Source organism: Callionymus lyra, chromosome 1, assembly GCF_982586985.1.
Source record: "Callionymus lyra chromosome 1, fCalLyr1.hap1.1, whole genome shotgun sequence".
In the NCBI taxonomy this organism is placed as follows: Eukaryota; Metazoa; Chordata; class Actinopteri; order Syngnathiformes; family Callionymidae; genus Callionymus; species Callionymus lyra.
Window position 1 is genome coordinate 51,378,606 of NC_141818.1, and position 25,107 is coordinate 51,403,712.

Consider the following 25,107-nt stretch of genomic DNA (forward strand, 5'->3'; position numbering starts at 1 on the left):
GCATCTATCTTTCCCAATGCCTTTTTAATGAAGTAGTTAAGCCGCCCTATGATGTTCCATCACGCACACATACAAACACTTGGCAGCCGCAAGTGCGACTCGCTCGGATCTCGGTAACGATTAAACAACCTTCATTTAAACCCCGCGCAACGCAAAGCTGCTGACCAATTAACATGATTTACTGAGGCCGCTCCGGACGGAACAGTTGGAAACCACCAACAACGGCGTCCTACTGTAGGGGAGACCTTCCCTTCATCGCACCCGGGGGGACGGACCGGTGGCAGCGTAAACAGCCATTTGGACCCCGGTCCCCCGTCTCCACCGCGGCGACTCTTTTTCCGTGGAAAATGTGCGGCTTGAATCAACGCTAGGATGACACGCCGCCATCTGTTGTTGTGTTAAGTGTGCGAGGGCATGAAGAAGGGAGGAAAATACTCTTTTCTGAGTTCTCAGGACGGGGCGGGGGGGCGGGTATGGAGGTATTATGCCACACAAAACACAAACAAAGATGTAGCTACTAGTAGCACAACATGTTCACACACCTTCCTGGGGTCCCTCGGGGTCGGCCGTCCTGGAATAGCGGAGCCGAGGCCTCTTCAAGTTCTCGTAGAACCGGTGAAGCTACTAAATAATAGACAAAAGGAAGCAGGGGAACGATAGGAAGGCAAGTCGATGCGTCTCGTGGCTGTACCTCAGTAAAAAAAAACCTCTAAATCCCCTTCATTCTCCACTCAGCGTGGAGGACCAATAGATTAAAACTGCATGGCACACACGGCTAAAAATGAATAGCTCTAAAAATACATCCTTTTCAGCGACACATGAAAGGAAACTGCCTTTCCCCTGTCCGGTATCGAGCAGCCATTGATTCCTTAGACAAAGGGTACACATCCTCAAAGCAGCAAGAAAAATAGCAATCATACAGGCAATTATTTTCAAATGTGCCTGCAGCGGCTGATAATGTCAGCGCGCCTTCTCTTCCCTAAATAAAAAGAGGAGGCAGGCGTCAGAGCCGGGCCCCGGCGCCGAAGACGAATGAGCCCATCCACGGATGCTTTCTTTCATCCGGGGCCGCATGACATGGCATGGAAGACGGCGCAGGGAACCAGGGGACGAACGGGAAAAATCGAGGATATGGATTCTATAATATTCCTGATGGGGGCAACATCAAGACCTTCTGAAGACCTGGTTTTGCTGGTGGTGTACCGGATTCACAACCGTTGAATCTGCAGGGCGAACGCTTTCTTTCATCCGGAGCCGCTCGACACGGCGCCCCGTGCAGTGGAGTTCGGCGCTGGGGGGCCCAGGGGACACACAGGAACAGAGAAGAATATGGATTCTATAATATTCCTGATGGGGGCAACAGCAAGACCTTGTGAAGACCCGGGGCCGGATTGCTGGTGGCGCCCCCCGATTCACAATCGAATGAATCTGCACGGCGAACACTTTCTTTCATCAGGGGCCACTTGACACGGCGCCCCGTGCAGTGGAAGACGGCGCCGGGAACCAGGTGGACGAACAGGAAAAGACGAGGATATGGATACTATAATATTCCTGATGGGGGCAACATCAAGACCTTCTGAAGAACCGGGCCCGGTTTTGCCGGTTACGGTTGAATCTGCACGAGGAGCCCGTCCGCCAAATACTTTCATCAGGGGCCACTTGACACGGCGCCCCATGCAGTGGAAGACGGCGGCGCCAGGGCCCAGGGGACGAACAGGAAAAATCGAGGATATGGATTCTATAATGTTCCTGATGGGGGGGCAACGTCAAGACCTTCTGTAGACCCAGGGCCGGATTGCTCCCCGATTCACAATCGAATGAATCTGCACGATGAGCCCAATCCGGCGAACACTTTCTTTCATCCGGGGGCCGCTCGACACGGCGCCCCGTGCAGTGGAGTTCGGCGCTGGGGGGCCCAGGGGACCCGCACACACAGGAACAGAGAAGAATATGGATTCTATAATATTCCTGATGGGGGCAACATTAAGACCTTGTGAAGACCCGGGGCCGGATTGCTGGTGGCGTCCCCCGATTCACAATCGAATGAATCTGCACGGCGAACACTTTCTTTCATCAGGGGCCACTTGACACGGCGCCCCGTGCAGTGGAAGACGGCGCCGGGAACCAGGTGGACGAACAGGAAAAGACGAGGATATGGATTCTATAATATTCCTGATGGGGCCAACAGCAAGACCTACTGAAGACCCGGGGCCGGTTTTGCTGGTTACCGTTGAATCTGCACGATGAGCCCGTCTGGCGAACACTTTCTTTCATACGGGGCCACTTGACACGGCGCCCCGAGCCGTGGAAGACGTCGCCGGGGGCCCAGGGGACGTCTTCCACATCAGGGGCCACTTGACACGGCGCCCCGTGCAGTGGAAGACGGCGCCGGGAACCAGGTGGACGAACAGGAAAAGACGAGGATATTGTTTCTATAATGTTCCTGATGGTGGCAACGTCAAGACCTTCTGAAGACCCGGGGCTGGATCGCCCCCTTGAATGCCCGCGATACACATTGAATCTACATGATAAGTCCGTCAACCGTCCACTTTCTTTCATCCGGGGTCGCTCGACACGGCGCCCCCATGCGGTGGAGGGGGGGCCCCGGGGGACCAGCACACACAGGAACAGAGAAGAATATGGATTCTATAATGTTCCTGACGGGGGGGCAACATCAAGACCTTCTAAAAGACCAGCGGCCAGATTGCCGGTGGCGTCCCTCCCTTGAAGCTCTGGTAAACAAGCCCTCGCCGCGGCTCCAAGCGCCCGGAGCTCAAGGCCCTCTCGGTGGGATCGCAGGGGCCTCGGCGGCGCATCTGAAAAGGGGGCCGAGACTCTCGCTCTCTCGTGAAGTTCAGGCACGAGGCAGACGCGAGAGCGGCGGCGTCCGTGGAGACCCCGGGGTTTCTCAGACGGACCCAACCCTACGCCATATTCTCTCTGAAGTCTCCCGGCTTTGACGGAGAAGAAAAGCCGAGGGATCAGCGTCGGGAGGAAGATGTGCGGTGAACAGAATAACATGAAACAACAAGTCCCTTTTTTTTTTATCTTCCTCCGGTACATACTCTACCGCGCGCTTGCTTATGCCCTAGTTTTTTTTTCTCCAAGTTACCAGACTGAGAGGTAGAAAATGGGAGCAGCAAAGCATGGATAAAGGTAGAGGAAGGCAGGGCCGAGCACGGAGGGGGGGATGAGCGAACGAGTAGAAAAAAGTAAGCGAAGCAGAGAGGAGAGCGACTCCTCACCCTACTTCAACCACTGTGCTGCAGAGGAAAAAAGCCCCGCGGTCCACGCCTGAAGGCCCCGGAGCCCACGCTTGGCCTATCAGTTTAAGATCAAAAAGAGAGCTCGCTTTAGCAAGACATATGGACTGAATAATGCATCGCACTTATTTCCGAGAGGCTGAAACGGGGGGTGAGTGGCGAGAGAAGAAGGACACAAACATGTGCATTATACATCCATTTGTTTATCGCCAGAGAGAGTGCGATCGTCTGACGTTTTTTTTCCACATGATTTTTTTTTTTTTGTCTGGTGGAGGCCGAGGAGTGTCAGTCAGTCGGTGTGATTGGACGGAGGGAGGGTAGCCTGTGGTGTGCGGGGGGCGGACGGGGGGCTCCGGTGATGTCTCATTTGAATAGTCTGACAGCCAGGGGTGGAGGAGCAGCCTTGTAATGAATTATAAATATGAGGTGGGCGCAAGTTTCCTGCACAAACTGCAGAGGGGAAAGAAAGGTGAAGCGCAAAGTCAAGACGAGTCGGGATGAAGACGACCGGGCCCAGGGATGGTCCCCGAGCAGCTGGAGAATTTAAAGAAAGAAAGGTTCGGGATCAACCGTCCCGTCATATTTTATTCCTTTACAACCGGACGCTCCAGGTAACGTCTTATCTTCGGGAGACAAAGGCGGACCAATACGTGTAGACATCAGTATTCAAGGGAACCGATCAGAGTCGGTTGAAATGTTTGTTGTGGTCGAAACATTGAGACACACGTGAGATTAAAAGACACATTAAAGGAAAATGAATCATCGCACACGAGACGAGAGAGACAAGAGAAGGACGACTGGCTGGAGAAGCTAAATGCTAGCAGAGCAGCTGCACCAACAACAACATGGCGGCTGGTATTAAGCAACACAAAACCTCTCATTCAAGGACAATACAACAAATATATCCTTGTTCCTAGTGTCAATATATCACAATACCTGTGCCTTAACTTTGTTGTTATTCTGTTTATTAGTTGATTATCGAAGTATTGTTGATTATTTATTTCATTTTGTTGATTATTTATTTTAATTTATTTAATGTCCTTTCAATTGTCTACTTCATGTTTTGCATCGTGGCTCTGAGAGAACCACAATTCCATTTATAGTGTATGTCTTGCATACATGTATATTTGACACTGAAATAACCTGAACATATTGTATTGTCGACCCTGTATCGTGTTACGAATGGTATTGCCAATTGCCAGATTCTTATCAATAGACAACCATAATGCACATACATACATACATATATATCCTACGCAGCTAAAGGAAGAATGAAACCCGACGAATCCCAATGGTGACTGAGGACGAGAGGATACAGTGACTCCAGCAGCCTTTAAAGCTGATGTTTGGACATATTTTGGTTTGAAAACAAATGAAAGCAGTTACGACTTTGCTGTGTTGCTTCGTTGTTGTTGTGTATCTGCTCGGTCGGTATCTGCTCCGAAGATGTGTCGTCAGTGACGCAGCTTCAAGTACTCCACAATACTACACATATATCCTTGTTACTACACTATCAGAACACCACAGTCAAGTACTGGACAATACTACACATATATACTTGTTACTACACTATCACAACACCAGACTCAAGTACTCGACAATACTACAGATATATTCTTGTTACTACAGTATCACAACACCAGAGTCAAGTACTCAACAATACTACACATATATACTTGTTACTACACTATCAGAACACCACAGTCAAGTACTGGACAATACTACACATATATACTTGTTACTACACTATCACAACACCAGAGTCAAGTACTGGACAATACTACACATAAGTCCTTGTTACTACAGTATCACAACACCAGACTCAAGTACTCGACAATACTACAGATATATTCTTGTTACTACAGTATCACAACACCAGAGTCAAGTACTCAACAATACTACACATATATACTTGTTACTACACTATCAGAACACCACAGTCAAGTACTGGACAATACTACACATATATACTTGTTACTACATAATCACAACACCACAGTCAAGTACTGGACAATACTACACATATATACTTGTTACTACACTATCACAACACCAGACTCAAGTACTCGACAATACTACAGATATATTCTTGTTACTACAGTATCACAACATCAGAGTCAAGTACTGGACAATACTACACATATATACTTGTTACTACACTATCACAACACCAGAGTCAAGTACTCAACAATACTACACATATATTCTTGAACTCCTACCATTGCTGAAAATGAGGATCATCGTGAGTGCACTTCAATTGAAGTCAAGTGTTGATGGTACTACTCCAGGCTGGTGTCTGACACAAGTCTTTTCAACACTAACCCTAAATAAAATGTATAGTTTGAGGCTCGACTTCCACACAAAAGGAGCAGGAACGTAATCTACCAGATTAACCTTCACATCCCCACATATGCATAATCCCTGCTGTGTTTTATCAAAAATCTGCCTAATGAACTGCTATAATCACCCGTTCTTCTGACAGCCTCGGCTTCATAACAGGTCTCCACGTGGGTCCAACCATCAATCCCACTCGCCTTAGTGGAGGTGGGTCATTATCGGGCCGTTCACCGTGACATCCTCCTAACCAGGACATATCTCCGGAGGAACCTCTGAGGGGATGACACCGAGCCGGAGAATTCACAGCACGCCCGGGTGTTAAGTCTGCGAGACCCACGAGGACTTACTGTCGCCCTCTGACTGTCAGAGACGGTGTGAAGGACGCCAAGTGCACCCCCCTCCTCCGAACACCCCCCCGATGGATCAGCCTGATGACACAGTTCTAATGCTTGGCTTGGGCGTCGCAGGCTCTGGTGTTGCCATGTCTCAGCAGGGATATGTGACCTCCTTCCAAATCCTTATTCCAGGCGAGGAATCAAGCTCGTCATCATCAGATCTTCCAAAATTATTTGCAAAGGTCGTCTGTGAGATTCATGGTTTAGGGTTAACTCTCCACGTAAGCGTTGAGTGGTAGAGCCAAGTTATCTTATCTTATCTTAATGAACAGATCGTCACAGCTGGGTCGTTCTATGACAGCAGAACTACTGTCTGGACAATTTCATGAGCTTTTTGAAATGTAAAAATGCCAAAAATTGTATTTGAAAGATAAAAAAAAGGTTACTTGTAGTGTCGCTTCAATGTAATGGTGAATATGAATCTAGACTTTTATCAATTGACAATTTTCACAAAGCATCGACATCTACTTCAAGAAACATCTTAAGACATTTTTATTAGTTCAGGCTTTTCCTTGATTCTCTGAGACTCCTGTGTTTGGCTTATGTGTCTTGATCTTTCAAGTATATATTTTTATTGAGTATTGTTTTGATTGTTTGAGCGCTTTGTGACCCTGGTCTGGAACTTCAAGATCATCAAACACAGAGATGGTTCCAAAGCTTAGGAGCAACAGTCTGCAAGGATTTCTCTCCTCTGGTCCAGAAGTTCAGGAACCATCAGTAGATTCTGATCCACAGACCTCAGAGCCCGAGCTGGGGTGTAAGTCTGGATCAGATCACTGATGGAAGGTCTGACCATGAATAGATCTGAAAGCAAGAACCAGAATTGTAAAATGATCCTGAAAGAAACTAGTGAAGAGTTTGAAGGAGAAATGTGAGTTCTTCTACTAGAGCGGCTCAGAATTCTGGCTGCAGAGTTTTGTATGAACTGCAGGCGAGACACATCCTTCTGGTTTAGACATGAAAACAAACTGTTGCAATAGTCCAGACGAGAAGAAACAAACGCATGGATTATAAGATCCAGATCATGAGGATCATCTCAGCACGACATTATACATAAGACAACAAAAAAAGTTTTAAAATGAATGTGAGTCAATGACATGAATTATTTTCCTGTCCATGTAAAAGCTTTGACATAGAAAATAAATACAAATAAACAAAAATGAAACGCGTACATAATAACTTCTCTATATAGTTTCCAAGTTGAAAGTATGAAAACATCATATTGGGCGAGTGTCCAGGCTTGACTTAGTTTAAAAACACTCAAGAGCAACTTAAATATATCAATTTTCCTCTTTGGCTTAACTTCTCACGTTTTTTTCATTCATATACAAATCCCTTAATCATCTTTATGTATTTTTATCATGAAAAACAAACAAATTGGGGCGACCATCAGGAAAACAAAATGTTGGAACTTTTATTTTGAAACCATCTCAAGAAGGTATATTTCAGCAGTCAGACACATGTAAGGAACATATGGAAATAAAAGGAAGTAAATGGAAGTCAATTAGTATCTCTCATATATATTAAAAAATGCTGTAATGTTGGAACAAACTGCAATTTATATTTCAACGATTAATTTGATAGTGACATTTACAGGAAGTTGCTAGTTTGACACCAATACTCAGTGTTTCACACGATATATACATGTCCTGTATTTGTAGTTATTATATGTTTATATTTTAAACACTTATGATATACTTTAAGTTATTGTTAAAGTATAAATATGTGTACGTAGATGAGTATATTTAAGGCTGTGTACTCTTAATTAAAGTGTAAAAACACTTTAATTATTATAAAAGCATGTACTGTATATATAACTTTATTGTTTACATTTTAAAAATTGACTTAAATAAAAGTCTTGAAAACATAAGACCTGGGTCAAAATAAAGACATCATTTGATTTATGGCTGAGGGGACATTCTTTGTGTCTCCTGTATATTGTGAATGTCTTCAAAACGATTTTAATTTTTCAACACAGTGAACATAGTTTTGTAATAAAACCACATATGATGGTAAAAGCATGAAAACAAACATAGAAGAATAAATAAAAGAAAGTGATGTTCTAAGATGAGCCACGATTTTTGCACATCAAAAATAGTTAATATTGTTCAGTATGAAGACAAATAAATAAAAAATAACCGAGAATTTACGCATTTTGAGCAGGTAGCGCCATCTAGTGACTCTTTAGTAACACGTTTACGCTACTGTGTGTATCTCAGCACCGACTGTACTGAAAACATGATGTCAACAAACACACTTAGATGACATAAGTTTATACATAAATAAACATTATTCTAGAAATAATGTGATTTTATAAACGTCTCTGACTTTCTTCATCAAGACTCACCTGTCCATGTCTTCTGTTCCGGGATAATGAAGTACTTGTTCCCAAAATGATCCGTCCCGACGTGTTCCCTGACGAGACCAAACGTTCTCCTCCACGCAGCAGCGATTCTGATCATGTTTATTGATCTCAATCCTCCTGTTATTCCCTGACTGTCAGAGTGTCCCCTGTCATCGGTCTTCCGCCATGACCGCTGAATATGACGAGCGGTGATTGGACAGCGGCGGTGGCTCGACCAATCACAGCGTTTGTTCTTATGACCTCGTCATATCAAGATGGCGTCGCATTGTCCTGTGGAGGCGATTTTTTAAGTAATAGCAGCGCTAAAAATACAATGAAATACAAGGTAGGTTGATTTAAACCACCATTAACACTAAAAGCGCGTTATACAAGATGACTTAAGTACTTATTTTTACAAAAATGTTCGTTACATTAGATTTAAAGGATGTTAGCATTGTGTAAACGTCCCTTTGTTGTTAAACATACATTGATTTATACAGATGCCGCAAGAAAACAACATTAAATATGAAGATGCATCAACTTAATAGTTGTTCCTAAGACAACGGTTGATATAAGTGCCACTTACAGAGCATTTATCGATTAATCTATTGTTCAATACATTCATATAATCCTACAATTTGTGTGTCGACAACAACCACATCGTTTGTGAATTGATCTTTGAGACTTTAATACATTATTTTTTAATGTTTAGAATTAAATCCTGCAACACAACGAAAGGCATCTAACCATAATATCTTTGACTTTATCCGAAACAAATTGGACTTTGGACTTCTTGTCGTCGTTTTCCTGTATCTGTGTTTGAAATGACTATAGCAACAATATAAATATAAGTGTATCAAATTATAACGTGTACACAGCACTCATTTTATTTCTTTAGTACAACCATTGTCTATTTTTTCTTTGCAAACAAAGCAGATCCTACCAATGAAATAGAACGTTGAGCTTCCACGAGAAGGTTTTCTTCTTCGTGGTGGGAGGTCATGTTGGGCGTCTTGTCCGCCCGGCAGGCTGGTCTGCTGGACCCACTGCGAGTGAGGCGAGCAGAGTCGACCAGAAGGTACGTTTATTCATTTGACAGTCGGGATCTTCCATCATTATTCCTTCAGCTGCGGAGGACGTAACGACTGCTGCCATCTAGTGGCCGCTGTTGAATAGCAACATTAAAACGAATAAACACTGTTTGCAATGGTAACTAATAAAACCGTGGTGTGAAAAAATATCTCGATGTATAACTGTATCGATTTTTTCCAAGTTTTTATACCCATAGTCACATTTTATTCAGTTTTCTTGACATGGAATAAATAATCAGTTATTAAACGTTTCTTTTTTCCAGGATCCTGGGTCTTCAGCTGAATCCTGATCGAGAAGTGGAAAGAATTCACGGGAACGGCATCAATACGATAGATATTGAAACAATAGAAGGAAAATAGTAAGTTTTTTTTTTTAAACATAATAATTTGTTTTTAGTTCAGGAAAAACCAAAGTCTGATCATTTTTATTTAAAAAATCTTTAAAAAAGTACATTTCACTTCACTTGAAACTGTGTAAATGATAATATATTATTGTTTTCCACAGGAAATGCACTTAAACACAAGAGAAACTGTGCAAAAAGTTATCCAGTAAGAAAAGTCAGAATGACTGACTTGTGTTTTAACTATTCTTTACTCTGAAGTTTGTGTGAATTTTTATTGTGACTTATAAATATAAATGTTTACATCACACATTTTTGCAGTTTTTTTTTATTATTTATATTATATTATAGTTGCAGTGAATATATTATGTAATTAAAGTAACTAAATGAACCTTCTCCCTTTATTTCAATGTATACTTAATTTGCTTTCATCTTAAAAATACCTTAATTATCTTATCTTAACAATCACAAATAAACACATTTTACTGTGCAGTGAATTATTGATTGTTTTAGAGAAAAAAATGAATAAAAAATAGGAAATTGAGAAATGATTTAATCGCATTATTTAGGAAAATAATCGCAATTATATATATTTTTTAATAATCATTCAGCCCTAATTTCTATACATGTTGTATTAATGGATTCACCACATTGGTACTATATTGATAAATAGAACTTATTCTAAATAACATATTCATTGTATGTCATCTTCCCCATCATTGAAAAAAACAACTAAATGCAATTGCACGAGGGATGAAGTCTGATGTCTATTGTTTAATGTCTATTATTTTATTTTATTCGAATTTATTCGTCTTTTATTTCATTTAAATTAATTCCACCTTTTTATTCTTTACCGTCATGACACAAAATTCTAAATAAACAACTTCTGATTTTAAAGAAAGGGATAATATTATAGTTACGATGATGTTTAAAATAAATAAATAAACGTCTTCATGTTCTCTAGCATGTTATCCGGAGGTGCAGATGGAGTTATCGTCATCTACGACCTGGAGAACTACACTGGACAACCAAAGTACACGTGCAAGTCCATCTGCTCGGTGGGAAGGTAAGTGTTCGCCACTAGAGGGCAGCATTTAGTGGATATGTTTCAGAGCTTTCCGTTGCAGACAGTATCGTATCGTTGCACAAATATTTGCTCAAATATTTCGATCGAGATTCTTTTGATCAACTATCGTCTGAGAGATGTTTCTGGCGACAGGTCGCATCGACACGTGCACAAGTTCAGCGTGGAGACGGTCCAGTGGTATCCGTACGACACGGGGATGTTTGTCTCCAGCTCCTTCGACAAGACCCTGAAGGTCTGGGACACGGAGACGCTGAAGGTATTTTTTTTTTTGAGTGATGTCATCCGACTTCGTGCACAACGGTCCCTTTGTCGCCGTGTTTGCTCAGCGGCGGTTGTCGTAACCTTTGAACCCTCCTGCCAAACGACGAGTCATCTTGACAACAGTAGCTTCTCTGTGCATCGAAACCTGCTCAAGTGCAAGTTGAGAGTTCGGATGTGTTTCCTGCCGAGGAGACTTGACCTTTGACCCGTTTCTGTGCAACATGTATTTCGTAACTATTTCAAAATGTGTCGAATGAAAGTAATAATAGTAACAATACTCGTCTGTATAACTATGGAAGTGAGTCATTGACGTAATAACAGTGAAGAGTTGAAGTTAACTTTTCATAATTCTTTGTATACAAATGTAGTTTTTTTTTAAATCATTTAATTCAATAATGTATGTATAGAAATATTAAATCTTAATATTAAATATTTTAATAATGAAATTGTTCTTTTTTTCAAGGTTAGGAATTAGAATATCAAACTAAGTATTTTATTTTGAAAATACATTTTTTAGTTCAATTATTTAAAGGAAAATTGTAAAACCTTTCACTATATAAATGGTTGGATTAAATCATTATGAAAAACAATATTTAAGTTCAAATATTCACAGAAATACTTACATTTACCTTCAACAACCTTCTGTCCTGATTCAACAATAATGTATTTAATCTCCGTTCTATTGATTATTACTGTCTGAATGATGTTTTATTTTGAAAGAAGATGGTAATAACATGGTATTAATATTACTCTGAGGCTCTTGACTCTTGTTTCAGTCAATTTACTCCAACAATAATCGTATAAACTAGTGAAAATGAGTGAAAAACGAACTCTTTATGATTTATTTTGACTGGTTTTATCTGAAGGTTTGTTCCTGATCCTAAAGTAAGAAAATAAAAGCTCTTAACTTTGTCTTAATGATCCTAAAGTAAGAAAATAAAAGCTCTTAACTTTGTCTTAATGATCCTAAAGTAAGAAAATAAAAGCTCATAACTTTGTCTTAATGATCCTAAAGTAAGAAAATAAAAGCTCATAACTTTGTCTTAATGATCCCAAAGTAAGAAAATAAAAGCTCTTAACTTTGTCTTAATGATCCAAAAGTAAGAAAATAAAAGCTCGTAACTTTGTCTTAATGATCCTAAAGTAAGAAAATAAAAGCTCATAACTTTGTCTTAATGATCCAAAAGTAAGAAAATAAAAGCTCATAACTTTGTCTTAATGATCCAAAAGTAAGAAAATAAAAGCTTGTAACTTTGTCTTAATGATCCAAAAGTAAGAAAATAAAAGCTCATAACTTTGTCTTAATGATCCCAAAGTAGGAAAATAAAAGCTCGTAACTTTGTCTTAATGATCCCAAAGTAGGAAAATAAAAGCTCATAACTTTGTCTTAATGATACACAAGTAAGAAAATAAAAGCTCATAACTTTGTCTTAATGATACACAAGTAAGAAAATAAAAGCTCGTAACTTTGTCTTAATGATACACAAGTAAGAAAATAAAAGCTCATAACTTTGTCTTAATGATACACAAGTAAGAAAATAAAAGCTCATAACTTTGTCTTAATGATCCACAAGTAAGAAAATAAAAGCTCGTAACTTTGTCTTAATGATACACAAGTAAGAAAATAAAAGCTCATAACTTTGTCTTAATGATACACAAGTAAGAAAATAAAAGCTCGTAACTTTGTCTTAATGATCCCAAAGTAGGAAAATAAAAGCTCGTAACTTTGTCTTAATGATACACAAGTAAGAAAATAAAAGCTCATAACTTTGTCTTAATGGTACAAAGGGTTCATATGTTTAAGCTCCTGGAATAAGAAAGAGTATTTAATAGTAAAGAGTAAAATATTTGACACGTAGATGAACTTGTTCTTCTCATCTTAATAATTTAGTTTTTGTTGTTCACTCTCACTTTCATGTTCTCTCTGCTTCACTGACACTTTGGCAGCTTTGCTCTGAGCTAGAGTTTCACAGCAGGTTCAGTGACGGGACAGAGAACCACTGACCACACGTTTAACTTGACTTTTATCATTTTACTAAAAGGTCAAGGAAGCTTCAAGTCTTATTTTGTCTTTGTTGTTTGAGGAAAAAGAACTGTCTCCATAATAAAAAGTTGAAATTAAGAAGATTAAATATGACTCAAAATTAGAAGAAACACCTGCAAGGAAACATTAATTGATCATTTTCAAAAACACAATTGAAAATGTGCTTCTATTTGTCTGTGAAAAAAGGATTTTGATCTGAACTGTTTGAAGTTTTGTTAATTTAGAGAAGTTGTGGCACAAACAGGAAGTTGTTTATTTTCTACTGTAACAAGTCTTCCTCCTCAGTAGTTTTAAATACAATCTAACTTTATTTAAAGTTCGAATCTTAACACAGTCACGTGAAGACGCTTGAAAGATTAAAGTTTAAAATCACTTAATGACAGAAAACAGACGATAATAAAAGAGAGACGGTGACGAGGAAGTACTTCTGTTCAACAGGCAGAAACCTTCAACAGAACCAGACTCAGAGAAAGAGGGATGAAAGGAGAAGGAGAGAAGTGAGGAGAGCGTAGAGCAAGGAGGATGATAGAGTTCAACTGTTGCTGTGCCATTTGGGGTTTCAAGTTTTACCAGAGGAAATTTTTCTACCACTTTTAAGGAATTCTCTGTTCAAGGCAGAAACCTTGAGTAAAACCAGACTCTGAGAAAGAGGGATGAAAAGAGAAGGAGAGCGTAGAGCAGAGAGGATCATGGAGTTCAACTGATGCTGTGCCATTTGGGGTTTCAAGTTTTACTTGAAGAAGTTTTTTCTACCACTCTTAGGGGAATTCTCTGTTCAAGGCAGAAACCTTGAGACAACCAGACAGACACTCTGAGTGAGGTAAAAGTGAAATAAAATGTTAAAATAACAAGAGGCTTGAATCAATTCATTAGAGCCAGACTGCGATGACGGAGCTCTCGGGAATGTCGTGTCGACTGGAAGGTCTTGTTACGACACTTTTATTAACGTGTAATTATCCGTTTCCTCCTCGCAGCCTGCAGAAGTCTTCGACCTCGAGGAGAACGTCTACAGCCACCACCTGTCGCCCGTCGCCCGCAAACACTGTCTGATCGCAGGTGTGTGCGTCCACCACTCTTATCAGGGTCTGTAGTTTGAGTTCCTGCAAGACCCGGCGCCATCAGGTGTAGAAACAGACACACGTTATCACATCCAGCCCGACAGGTTCGTCGCCATCAGCGTGAAGCTTCAATTCCTGTGCCACACACTCGCTGACACGCCTGTTTCTGCGATGCTGGTCCAACTGGTTGTTGTGGCTCCGGCGTGTTGACAGACTCTCGTGTCTTCAGAGCCTTGAAACTAGTCGAGTCGTCTGGTTAGTTGGTCGACATGTCAGCCGGTGATTTTCCAGCCGTTCGTTTCCTGGTCGTAGTAGGTTCTGTTTGTCACGTAGTAGGTTCTGTTGTCACGTGGTAGGTTCTGTTGTCACGTGGTAGGTTCTGTTGTCACGTGGTAGGTTCTGTTGTCACGTAGTAGGTTCTGTTGTCACGTGGTAGGTTCTGTTGTCACGTGGTAGGTTCTGTTGTCACGTGGTAGGTTCTGTTGTCACGTAGTAGGTTCTGTTGTCACGTGGTAGGTTCTGTTTGTCACGTAGTAGGTTCTGTTGTCACGTAGTAGGTTCTGTTGTCACGTAGTAGGTTCTGTTGTCACGTGGTAGGTTCTGTTGTCACATAGTAGGTTCTGTTGTCACGTGGTAGGTTCTGTTGTCACGTGGTAGGTTATGTTGTCACGTGGTAGGTTATGTTGTCACGTGGTAGGTTCTGTTGTCACGTGGTAGGTTCTGTTGTCACGTGGTAGGTTCTGTTGTCACGTGGTAGGTTCTGTTGTCACGTGGTAGGTTCTGTTGTCACGTAGTAGGTTCTGTTGTCACGTAGTAGGTTCTGTTGTCACGTGGTAGGTTCTGTTGTCACGTGGTAGGTTCTGTTGTCACGTGGTAGGTTCTGTTTTCACGTGGTAGGTTCTGTTGTCACGTGGTAGGTTCTGTTTTCACGTGGTAGGTTCTGTTGTCACGTGGTAGGTTCTGTTGTCACATGGTAGGTTCTGTTGCCACGTGGTAGGTTCTGTTGTCACGTGTTAGGTCCTGTTGTCACGTGGTAGGTTCTGATCCGATCGTTTCAATTAAAAATCATAAAAATAGTTCGTAAAGTGGTCCGTGCGCCCCCCTGAGGAAGCGCTTTGCAATGACAATGACTGAAGAAAAAAAGTTGAGTGATTCTAATCAAAAATTATACTTTTGATTAAAAAAAAGTGATTCTAATCAAAAATTATACTTTTGATTAAAAAAAGTGATTCTAATCAAAAATTATACTTTTGATTAAAAACAGTTTCTTCTATCAAAACATATGTTTTAAATTAAAAAAGTTGTATTTTCAATCAAAACATTTTTGAAAGACTTATTTAATTGAAAATATTTTGTTTGGTTAAAAACTATTTTGTTGTGTTGTTCTCAGTATTATCTTGATCTTTAAAGTATGTACTTTTTTGAATATTGTTTTGATTGTTTAAGCGCTTTGTGACCCTGGTCTGGAAAAGCGCTATATAAATAAATATTACTTACTTACTTATATTCAATCCCACATTAAAAAAAACAATCTTTTTTTTCATTAAAGTGAAAGAAGTTTTTATCAAATTAAATTAATTAATTATTTTTTTATTGAAAATTATTTTTGGATTGAAGCAACTTTTTAATCGAACAATGAGGAAACAAACCTCCAAACATACCTAGCGAGTTTCTCCATGTATTTGAATGGAAATGACTCGTGTCTTTGAACGCAGCATAGTTTCGCTCTCAGTTTTGCATACAAATATTTTTTCTTTACAATCTGCCTGATAAGATAAACATGGATTGACGTCTAACATAAACAAGTGTGTATTTATAAAAACATAGATATGGTGATATATTCTTTCACGATACTGTATCAATATTTCACAGCAGTATCGATTTTCTTTGTTTTTAAATCATGAATCTTGTACCACATTTATTTCATGGTTTACAGTTTGTAGATAATAATCCGTCCATATAAACAGAGAAAATATAGATGTATTGTAATGTTTTTTTTAATCTATATTCGACAGCATCGATGATTCTTTTCCCCCCAAAAAACGTTTTGAAAAATACTTTATTTTTTATTTTTTATCAGATATATTTAAATCATGGTTATTTACTTGTTTTCAGTTCAATACTTAATTAACAATCAACATTATTTTTGTTCACAGCGTTTTCTTTTAATTGTTTGTGTTGCAAATAAACCTCCGGCCTCTAGATGGCAGCAGTCATTATGTCCTTCGCAGCTAAAGGAAGAATGATGACTGAGGACGAGAGGATACTTTTAAAGCTTTTATAGCTTTTAAAGCTGATGTTTGGACATATTTTGGTTCGAAAACAAATGAAAGCAGTTACGACTTCGTCAAGAGTCATGTGGTCTGTAAATACTACAACACCAGAGTCAAGTACTGGACAATACTACACATATATACTTGTTACTACACTATCACAACACCAGAGTCAAGTACTGGACAATACTACACATACAGTATATACTTGTTACTACACTATCACAACACCAGAGTCAAGTACTGGACAATACTACACATATATACTTGTTACTACACTATCACAACACCAGAGTCAAGTACTGGACAATACTACACATATATACTTGTTACTACACTATCACAACACCAGAGTCAAGTACTGGACAATACTACACATATATACTTGTTACTACACTATCACAACACCAGAGTCAAGTACTGGACAATACTACACATATATCCTTGTTACTACAGTATCACAACACCAGAGTCAAGTACTGGACAATACTACACATATATCCTTGTTACTAAAGTATCACAACACCAGAGTCAAGTACTGGACAATACTACACAAATATACTTGTTACTACACTATCACAACACCAGAGTCAAGTACTGGACAATACTACAAATATATCCTTGTTACTACACTATAACAACACCAGAGTCAAGTACTGGACAATACTACACATATATACTTGTTACTACACTATCACAACACCAGAGTCAAGTACTGGACAATACTACACATATATACTTGTTACTACACTATCACAACACCAGAGTCAAGTACTGGACAATACTACACATATATACTTGTTACTACACTATCACAACACCAGAGTCAAGTACTCCACAATACTACACATATATACTTGTTACTACACTATCACAACACCAGAGTCAAGTACTCGACAATAATACACATATATACTTGTTACTACACTATCACAACACCAGAGTCAAGTACTGGACAATACTACACATATATACTTGTTACTACACTATCACAACATCAGAGTCAAGTACTGGACAATACTACACATATATATTTGTTACTACACTATCACAACACCAGAGTCAAGTACTCGACAATAATACACATATATACTTGTTACTACACTATCACAACACCAGAGTCAAGTACTGGACAATACTACACATATATACTTGTTACTACACTATCACAACACCAGAGTCAAGTACTCGACAATAATACACATATATACTTGTTACTACACTATCACAACACCAGAGTCAAGTACTGGACAATACTACACATATATACTTGTTACTACACTATCACAACACCAGAGTCAAGTACTGGACAATACTACACATATATATTTGTTACTACACTATCACAGTATATGATATCATGACATGAATGGTTTTGTGTACTTCTAGTCGGCACCAAAAGCCCTAAAGTCCAGCTGTGTGACCTGAAGTCCGGAGCTAAGATTCAAGTCCTGCAGGGTAAGTTCCTCTGAAGCCAAACTAAGTATTTCACTGACGCTGGTCGTCCTCAGGTCACCGAGCCGAGGTGCTGTCGGTGAGATGGTCGCCCAGATACGAGCACATCTTGGCCTCCGCCAGGTAGGCAACAGTTTCCTGTCGTTACCTTCCGCGGTCCTCGGAGGACCACTAGAGGGTTCCCTCTGGGGGGCCGTGTGGTCTCGTGGCAGCCGCGAGCCTCAGATAATGGCGACATAAGTCACGTAGAAAACTGGGCTCCGTCACTGAAGCAGATGCTGGATTCAGTCGCACCTGCTGCACTGGACGCTGTAATTAACCAGCAGGGAGGAGAGACGTCCCTCTGGACCAGAAGTGATTCAGACAAACACAGACTCGGGGAAAGTTTCTACTGCGACACGTGTTCAACTCTGGACCTGTGCTTCAAGTGCAGATAGCAAGGTGAAGGTGTGGGACGTACGCCGGGCCTCGGGCAGCCTGCTGACCCTGGACCAGCACAACGGAGAGACGTCCAAAGCCTCGTCTGAAGCAGGTAAGCTGTCCCTGAACGCATCGTCGTGTCCCTGAATGTGTCGTCGTTGTCCCTGAACGCATCGTCGTGTCCCTGAATGTTTCGTCGTTGTCCCCGAACGCATCGTTGTGTCCCTGAATGTTTCGTCGTTGTCCCCGAACGCATCGTTGTGTCCCTGAACGCATCGTCTTGTCTTGCATCGTCGTGTCCCTGAACGCGTCCTTCACCTTGATTGACACGGAAACCAGTTCGATCCGCCTCGACAACAATTCTTCTTTCAACTGTCTAGTCGTCGCTCTGGTTTCATGAAGCTGCTGTCAATCAAACGAGGGACTACTTTATCAAAGACACAAAACCTGTAAACAAGTCTTTTATTAGTATTTTTACTATTATTATTATTACTTTTATTACTATTAATATCATTATAATTATTCATATACTTGTTCATCTTCCGCAGCTGTAAAATCGTCATGGAAATAATTGTTTATTTTTATATAAATATTTAACATTATTTAGATTTTAATCTTCAAATAAATGTCACAAGTTGATAAATATCACCTCAGAGTGTAATTAACTCTGTAGTCGACATTTTATTATGTGTAACCAGTAGTTAAAGTTAAGCTTGAAAAACAATTTTCAACTTTAATCCAACAATTTGCAACTATAATCAAACAATTTTCAACTATAATCAAACAATTTGCAACTATAATCAAACAATTTGCAACTATAATCAAACAATTTTCAACTATAATCCAACAATTTGCAACTATAATCAAACAATTTGCAACTATAATCAAACAATTTTCAACTATAATCAAACAATTTTCAACTAAAATCAAACAATTTTCAACTATAATCAAACAATTTTCAACTATAATCCAACAATTTTCAACTATAATCAAACAATTTTCAACTATAATCAAACAATTTGCAACTATAATCCAACAATTTGCAACTATAATCAAACAATTTTCAACTATAATCCAACAATTTTCAACTATAATCCAACAATTTTCAACTATAATCAACAATTTGCAACTATAATCAAACAATTTGCAACTATAATCAAACAATTTGCAACTATAATCAAACAATTTTCAACTATAATCAAACAATTTTCAACTATAATCAAACAATTTTCAACTATAATCCAACAATTTTCAACTATAATCAAACAATTTTCAACTATAATCCAACAATTTGCAACTATAATCAAACAATTTTCAACTATAATCAAACAATTTGCAACTATAATCAAACTATTTTCAACTGTAATCCAACAATTTTCAACTATAATCAAACAATTTTCAACTATAATCAAACAATTTTCAACTATAATCCAACAATTTTCAACTAAAATCAAACAATTTTCAACTATAATCAAACAATTTTCAACTAAAATCAAACAATTTTCAACTATAATCAAACAATTTTCAACTATAATCAAACAATTTTCAACTATAATCCAACAATTCTAAACTATAATCCAACAATTTTCAACTATAATCCAACAATTCTAAACTATAATCCAACAATTTTCAACTATAATCAAACAATTCTAAACTATAATCCAACAATTTTCAACTATAATCCAACAATTCTAAACTATAATCCAACAATTTTCAACTATAATCAAACAATTTAAACTATAATCAAACAATTTTCAACTATAATCCAACAATTTTCAACTATAATCCAACAATTTTCAACTATAATCAAACAATTTTCAACTATAATCAAACAATTTTCAACTATAATCCAACAATTTTCAACTATAATCCAACAATTTTCAACTATAATCAAACAATTTAAACTATAATCAAACAATTTTCAACTATAATCCAACAATTTTCAACTATAATCCAACAATTCTAAACTATAATCCAACAATTCTAAACTATAATCCAACAATTCTAAACTATAATCCAACAATTCTAAACTATAATCCAACAATCTCAGCTGGAACGGCTCACAACGGGCGAGCGAACGGCTTGTGCTTCACGGACGACGGCCTCTTCCTGCTCACGACAGGCACTGACGACAGGATGAGGTTGTGGAACAGCGCGAGCGGCGAGAACACGCTGGTGAATTATGGGAAAGTTTCCAACACCAGCCGTAAGAAGCTGCAGGTCAGCGTGTCTCGCGGCTGCAGCCCGGAGTTCGTGTTCGTTCCGTGCGACAGCTCGGTTCTGGTGCTGGACGTGCACAGCGGAGAGCAGGTGGCGGCGCTGAGAGGACATTATAACAGTGTCGACTGCTGCGACTTCCATCCCTTCTACCAGGTGAGAAGATCTGAGGCTCTCCTGGAGGAACCATCTGGGTTCACTATCATGTCTCAATGTTTCTCTTCATGATGTTAAATAGTCTCTATGGAAGTAAATCTGTCTCAAAACTGTTGGTACTTTTACATACTTGATACTCATTGTTGATACTTTTACATACTTGATTCTCATTGTTGATACTTTTACATACTTGATACTCATTGTTGATACTTTTACATACTTGATACTCATTGTTGATACTTTTACATACTTGATACTCATTGTTGGTACTTTTACATACTTGATACTCATTGTTGGTACTTTTACATACTTGATACTCATTGTTGATACTTTTACATACTTGATACTCATTGTTGGTACTTTTACATACTTGATACTCATTGTTGGTACTTTTACATACTTGATACTCATTGTTGATACTTTTACATACTTGATACTCATTATTGATACTTTTACTTAAATGTTTTCTTTAAAGCATTAATTAATTTTAATAATTAAACTATTAGAATATGATACTAATATTATTTTTTCTACTTAGTTTGATATTCTACTTACAAAAATATATTCTATAAATTATATATACATTTTTTCAATTCATAGCCTTTTAGATTTGTGTTGGTTTAAAATATATATTTAATTTGAAATACACATTTAAAAAAAATAAATTAATAAATAAAATGTATTTTAGAATTATTACTATAACAATACAAAACTATGTCAAAAATAATTATTAAACTGGAAAATATTACTTTTTTTTTAATTGATAGAAAAAAGTTTAATTTATATATTGATGTTGTTTATTATTATTATTATTATTTAAAAAAAACGATTTAAAGATCAACAACATTTTCAATACACTTTAAAATAATGGAATAGTTTAAGCTTTGATTGATTGATTTATTATATATATATATATATATATTTATTTATTTTATATATATCTGTTTGTTTTGTTTTGTTATTATTTGACATTATTATAAAAATCCAAAACAGTTTTTTCTAAATTCTTTGGAACTATTTTACCAACACTTTTATATTGAATTTAAAAGATTAAATGAAAATAAATATTTAATTTATGTTTTTGAATTATTAGAATTATACTATTACACTTGTATTCTTCATTTTGTTTCAATTTACTGAAGACAAGTTCAACCTTTAAAGTATTTAAATAAATGAAATGATTCTAAACTCTCTCTGCTCTCAGGAGCTCTACAGTGGAGGTAAAGACTGCAACATCCTGGCCTGGGTTCCTGTCCTCCGTCAGCAGCAGGAAGAAGATCCCGACGAACCTAATAAGGTTCGTTCTCTTCGACATTTCTATGTCGTTACGACACTTTTATTTTTCCCGAGTCATCCGAGTCCGGGATTCCACGCGTGCCTCGGCGAGCGAAGGAAGAACCGGTTCGAGCGGCTGCAGCGAGAGTGACGACATCTTAAGATCTTCTTTTCAATCTTCTCCCACAGGCCGCCGGGCCCTCCTCAGAGAACTCAGCCTTCCAGGACGCCTGGAGCAGCGACGAGGACTAGAAACCCCTGGACCTGATGATGTCATCGGGTCATGTGACGCGACCTGATGATGTCATCGAGTCATGTGACGCGACCCGATGATGTCATCGAGTCATGTGACGCGACCTGATGATGTCATCGAGTCATGTGACGCGACCTGATGATGTCATCGAGTCATGTGACGCGACCTGATGATGTCATCGAGTCATGTGACGCGACCTGATGATGTCATCGGGTCATGTGACGCGACCTGATGATGTCATCGAGTCATGTGACGCGACCTGATGATGTCATCGAGTCATGTGACGCGACCTGATGATGTCATCAAGTCATGTGACGCGACCCGATGATGTCATCAAGTCATGTGACGCGACCCGATGATGTCATCAAGTCATGTGACGCGACCTGATGATATCATCGGGTCATGTGACGCGACCTGATGATGTCATTGAGTCATGTGACGCGACCTGATGATATCATCGGGTCATGTGACGCGACCTGATGATGTCATTGAGTCATGTGACGCGACCTGATGATGTCATCAAGTCATGTGACGCGACCTGATGATGTCATCGAGTCATGTGACGCGACCTGATGATGTCATCAAGTCATGTGACGCGACCCGATGATGTCATCGAGTCATGTGACGCGACCTGATGATGTCATCAAGTCATGTGACGCGACCCGATGATGTCATCAAGTCATGTGACGCGACCCGATGATGTCATCAAGTCATGTGACGCGACCTGATGATATCATCGGGTCATGTGACGCGACCTGATGATGTCATTGAGTCATGTGACGCGACCTGATGATATCATCGGGTCATGTGACGCGACCTGATGATGTCATTGAGTCATGTGACGCGACCTGATGATGTCATCAAGTCATGTGACGCGACCCGATGATGTCATCAAGTCATGTGACGCGACCTGATGATATCATCGGGTCATGTGACGCGACCTGATGATGTCATTGAGTCATGTGACGCGACCCGATGATGTCATCGAGTCATGTGACGCGACCCGATGATGTCATCGAGTCATGTGACGCGACCTGATGATGTCATCGAGTCATGTGACGCGACCTGATGATGTCATCGAGTCATGTGACGCGACCCGATGATGTCATCGAGTCATGTGACGCCACCCGATGATGTCATCGAGTCATGTGACGCGACCCGATGATGTCATCGAGTCATGTGACGCCACCCGATGATGTCATCGAGTCATGTGACGCGACCCGATGATGTCATCGAGTCATGTGACGCGACCCGATGATGTCATCGAGTCATGTGATGCCACCCGATGATGTCATCGGGTCATGTGACGCCACCCGATGATGTCATCGGGTCATGTGACGCCACCCGATGATGTCATCGAGTCATGTGACGCGACCCGCTGATGTCATCGAGTCATGTGACGCGACCCGATGATGTCATCGGGTCATGTGATGCCACCCGATGATGTCATCGAGTCATGTGACGCGACCCGATGATGTCTTCGAGTCATGTGACGCGATCCGATGATGTCATCGAGTCATGTGACGCGATCCGATGATGTCATCGAGTCATGTGACGCGACCCGATGATGTCATCGAGTCATGTGACGCGACCTGATGATGTCATCGAGTCATGTGACGCGATCCGATGATGTCATCGAGTCATGTGACGCCACCCGATGATGTCATCGAGTCATGTGACGCGACCCGATGATGTCATCGAGTCGTGTGACGCGATCCGATGATGTCATCGAGTCATGTGACGCGACCTGATGATGTCATCGAGTCGTGTGACGCGACCTGATGATGTCATCGAGTCATGTGACGCGACCCGATGATGTCATCGAGTCATGTGACGCGACCTGATGATGTCATCGAGTCATGTGACGCGATCCGATGATGTCATCGAGTCATGTGACGCGACCCGATGATGTCATCGAGTCATGTGACGCGACCTGATGATGTCATCGAGTCATGTGACGCGATCCGATGATGTCATCGAGTCATGTGACGCGACCCGATGATGTCATCGAGTCATGTGACGCGACCAGATGATGTCATCGAGTCGTGTGACGCGATCCGATGATGTCATCGAGTCATGTGACGCGACCTGATGATGTCATCGAGTCGTGTGACGCGACCTGATGATGTCATCGAGTCATGTGATGCGACCTGATGATGTCATCGAGTCATGTGACGCGACCTGATGATGTCATCGAGTCATGTGACGCCACCCGATGATGTCATCGAGTCATGTGACGCCACCCGATGATGTCATCAGGTCATGTGACGCCACCCGATGATGTCATCGAGTCATGTGACGCCACCCGATGATGTCATCGAGTCATGTGACGCCACCCGATGATGTCACATAAACGTCTCCTGTCGTTGAATCATAATTAAAGAGTTTTTTAATGCATTCTGTGAAGAAAATTACGTTTTAAAGCTTCATTTCAACATCAAACCAATATGTTCAATATTCTAATTTATTTTTCCAGTGGATTTAAATCCAAGGAGCTTCAAGGTCATCGAGTTATTTTTTGTTTCTTTGATTATTCTATAGATTTATCATTGAAATCCTGTGTGTTTGTCTTTTTTAAACCACATTTTTTTTAAGTATATGAAGGTTTTGCTTATTTTTTATTTTCAATACAATTCATATTTTAAAATGTGTGTTTTTCTAGAATAAAAGATCAACTGTATCAATAAACTGTATTAACTGTATTAATAAACGTAAAAAAAAAAAAAAAACGTTTTTATTGTGTTTAAAATTTGACTCGTTTTTAAACTTTCTGTCTATTGATGCAACAAACATAAAAAAAACAAAAGAAAACATGAATATTTTACTTTTTGTGTAAT

The 25,107-nt window shown here is 39.8% G+C and overlaps 2 protein-coding genes across 3 annotated transcripts in view; one reads left to right on the plus strand and one right to left on the minus strand.

The window, feature by feature from the left end:
• ndufaf2 (NADH:ubiquinone oxidoreductase complex assembly factor 2) overlaps positions 1–8,519 on the minus strand; it is a 35,854-nt gene extending 27,335 nt beyond the window's left edge. Inside the window, exon 1 of the mRNA XM_087812141.1 lies at positions 8,343–8,519. Coding sequence (XP_087668267.1) covers positions 8,343–8,457 — 115 coding nt within the window. The 5' untranslated portion in view covers positions 8,458–8,519. The remainder of the gene's footprint in view (positions 1–8,342) is intronic.
• A 100-nt stretch (positions 8,520–8,619) lies between these two features.
• Positions 8,620–22,342, plus strand: ercc8 (excision repair cross-complementation group 8). Of its 2 annotated transcripts, none has more exons than XM_087785597.1 (12): positions 8,620–8,685; positions 9,273–9,417; positions 9,694–9,789; positions 10,736–10,837; positions 10,991–11,114; positions 14,138–14,219; positions 17,884–17,952; positions 18,006–18,072; positions 18,378–18,481; positions 20,420–20,742; positions 21,947–22,039; positions 22,207–22,342. In XM_087785597.1, the coding sequence occupies exons 2-12, from the start codon at positions 9,341–9,343 to the stop codon at positions 22,267–22,269; spliced, it is 1,200 nt and encodes a 399-aa protein (XP_087641723.1). In that variant the 5' UTR covers positions 8,620–8,685; positions 9,273–9,340; the 3' UTR covers positions 22,270–22,342. The 2 variants fall into 2 exon arrangements, with proteins under 2 accessions (XP_087641723.1, XP_087641720.1); XM_087785594.1 differs by having other exon boundaries at positions 8,622–8,685; positions 9,276–9,417.
• The last annotated feature ends 2,765 nt before the right edge of the window (positions 22,343–25,107 follow it).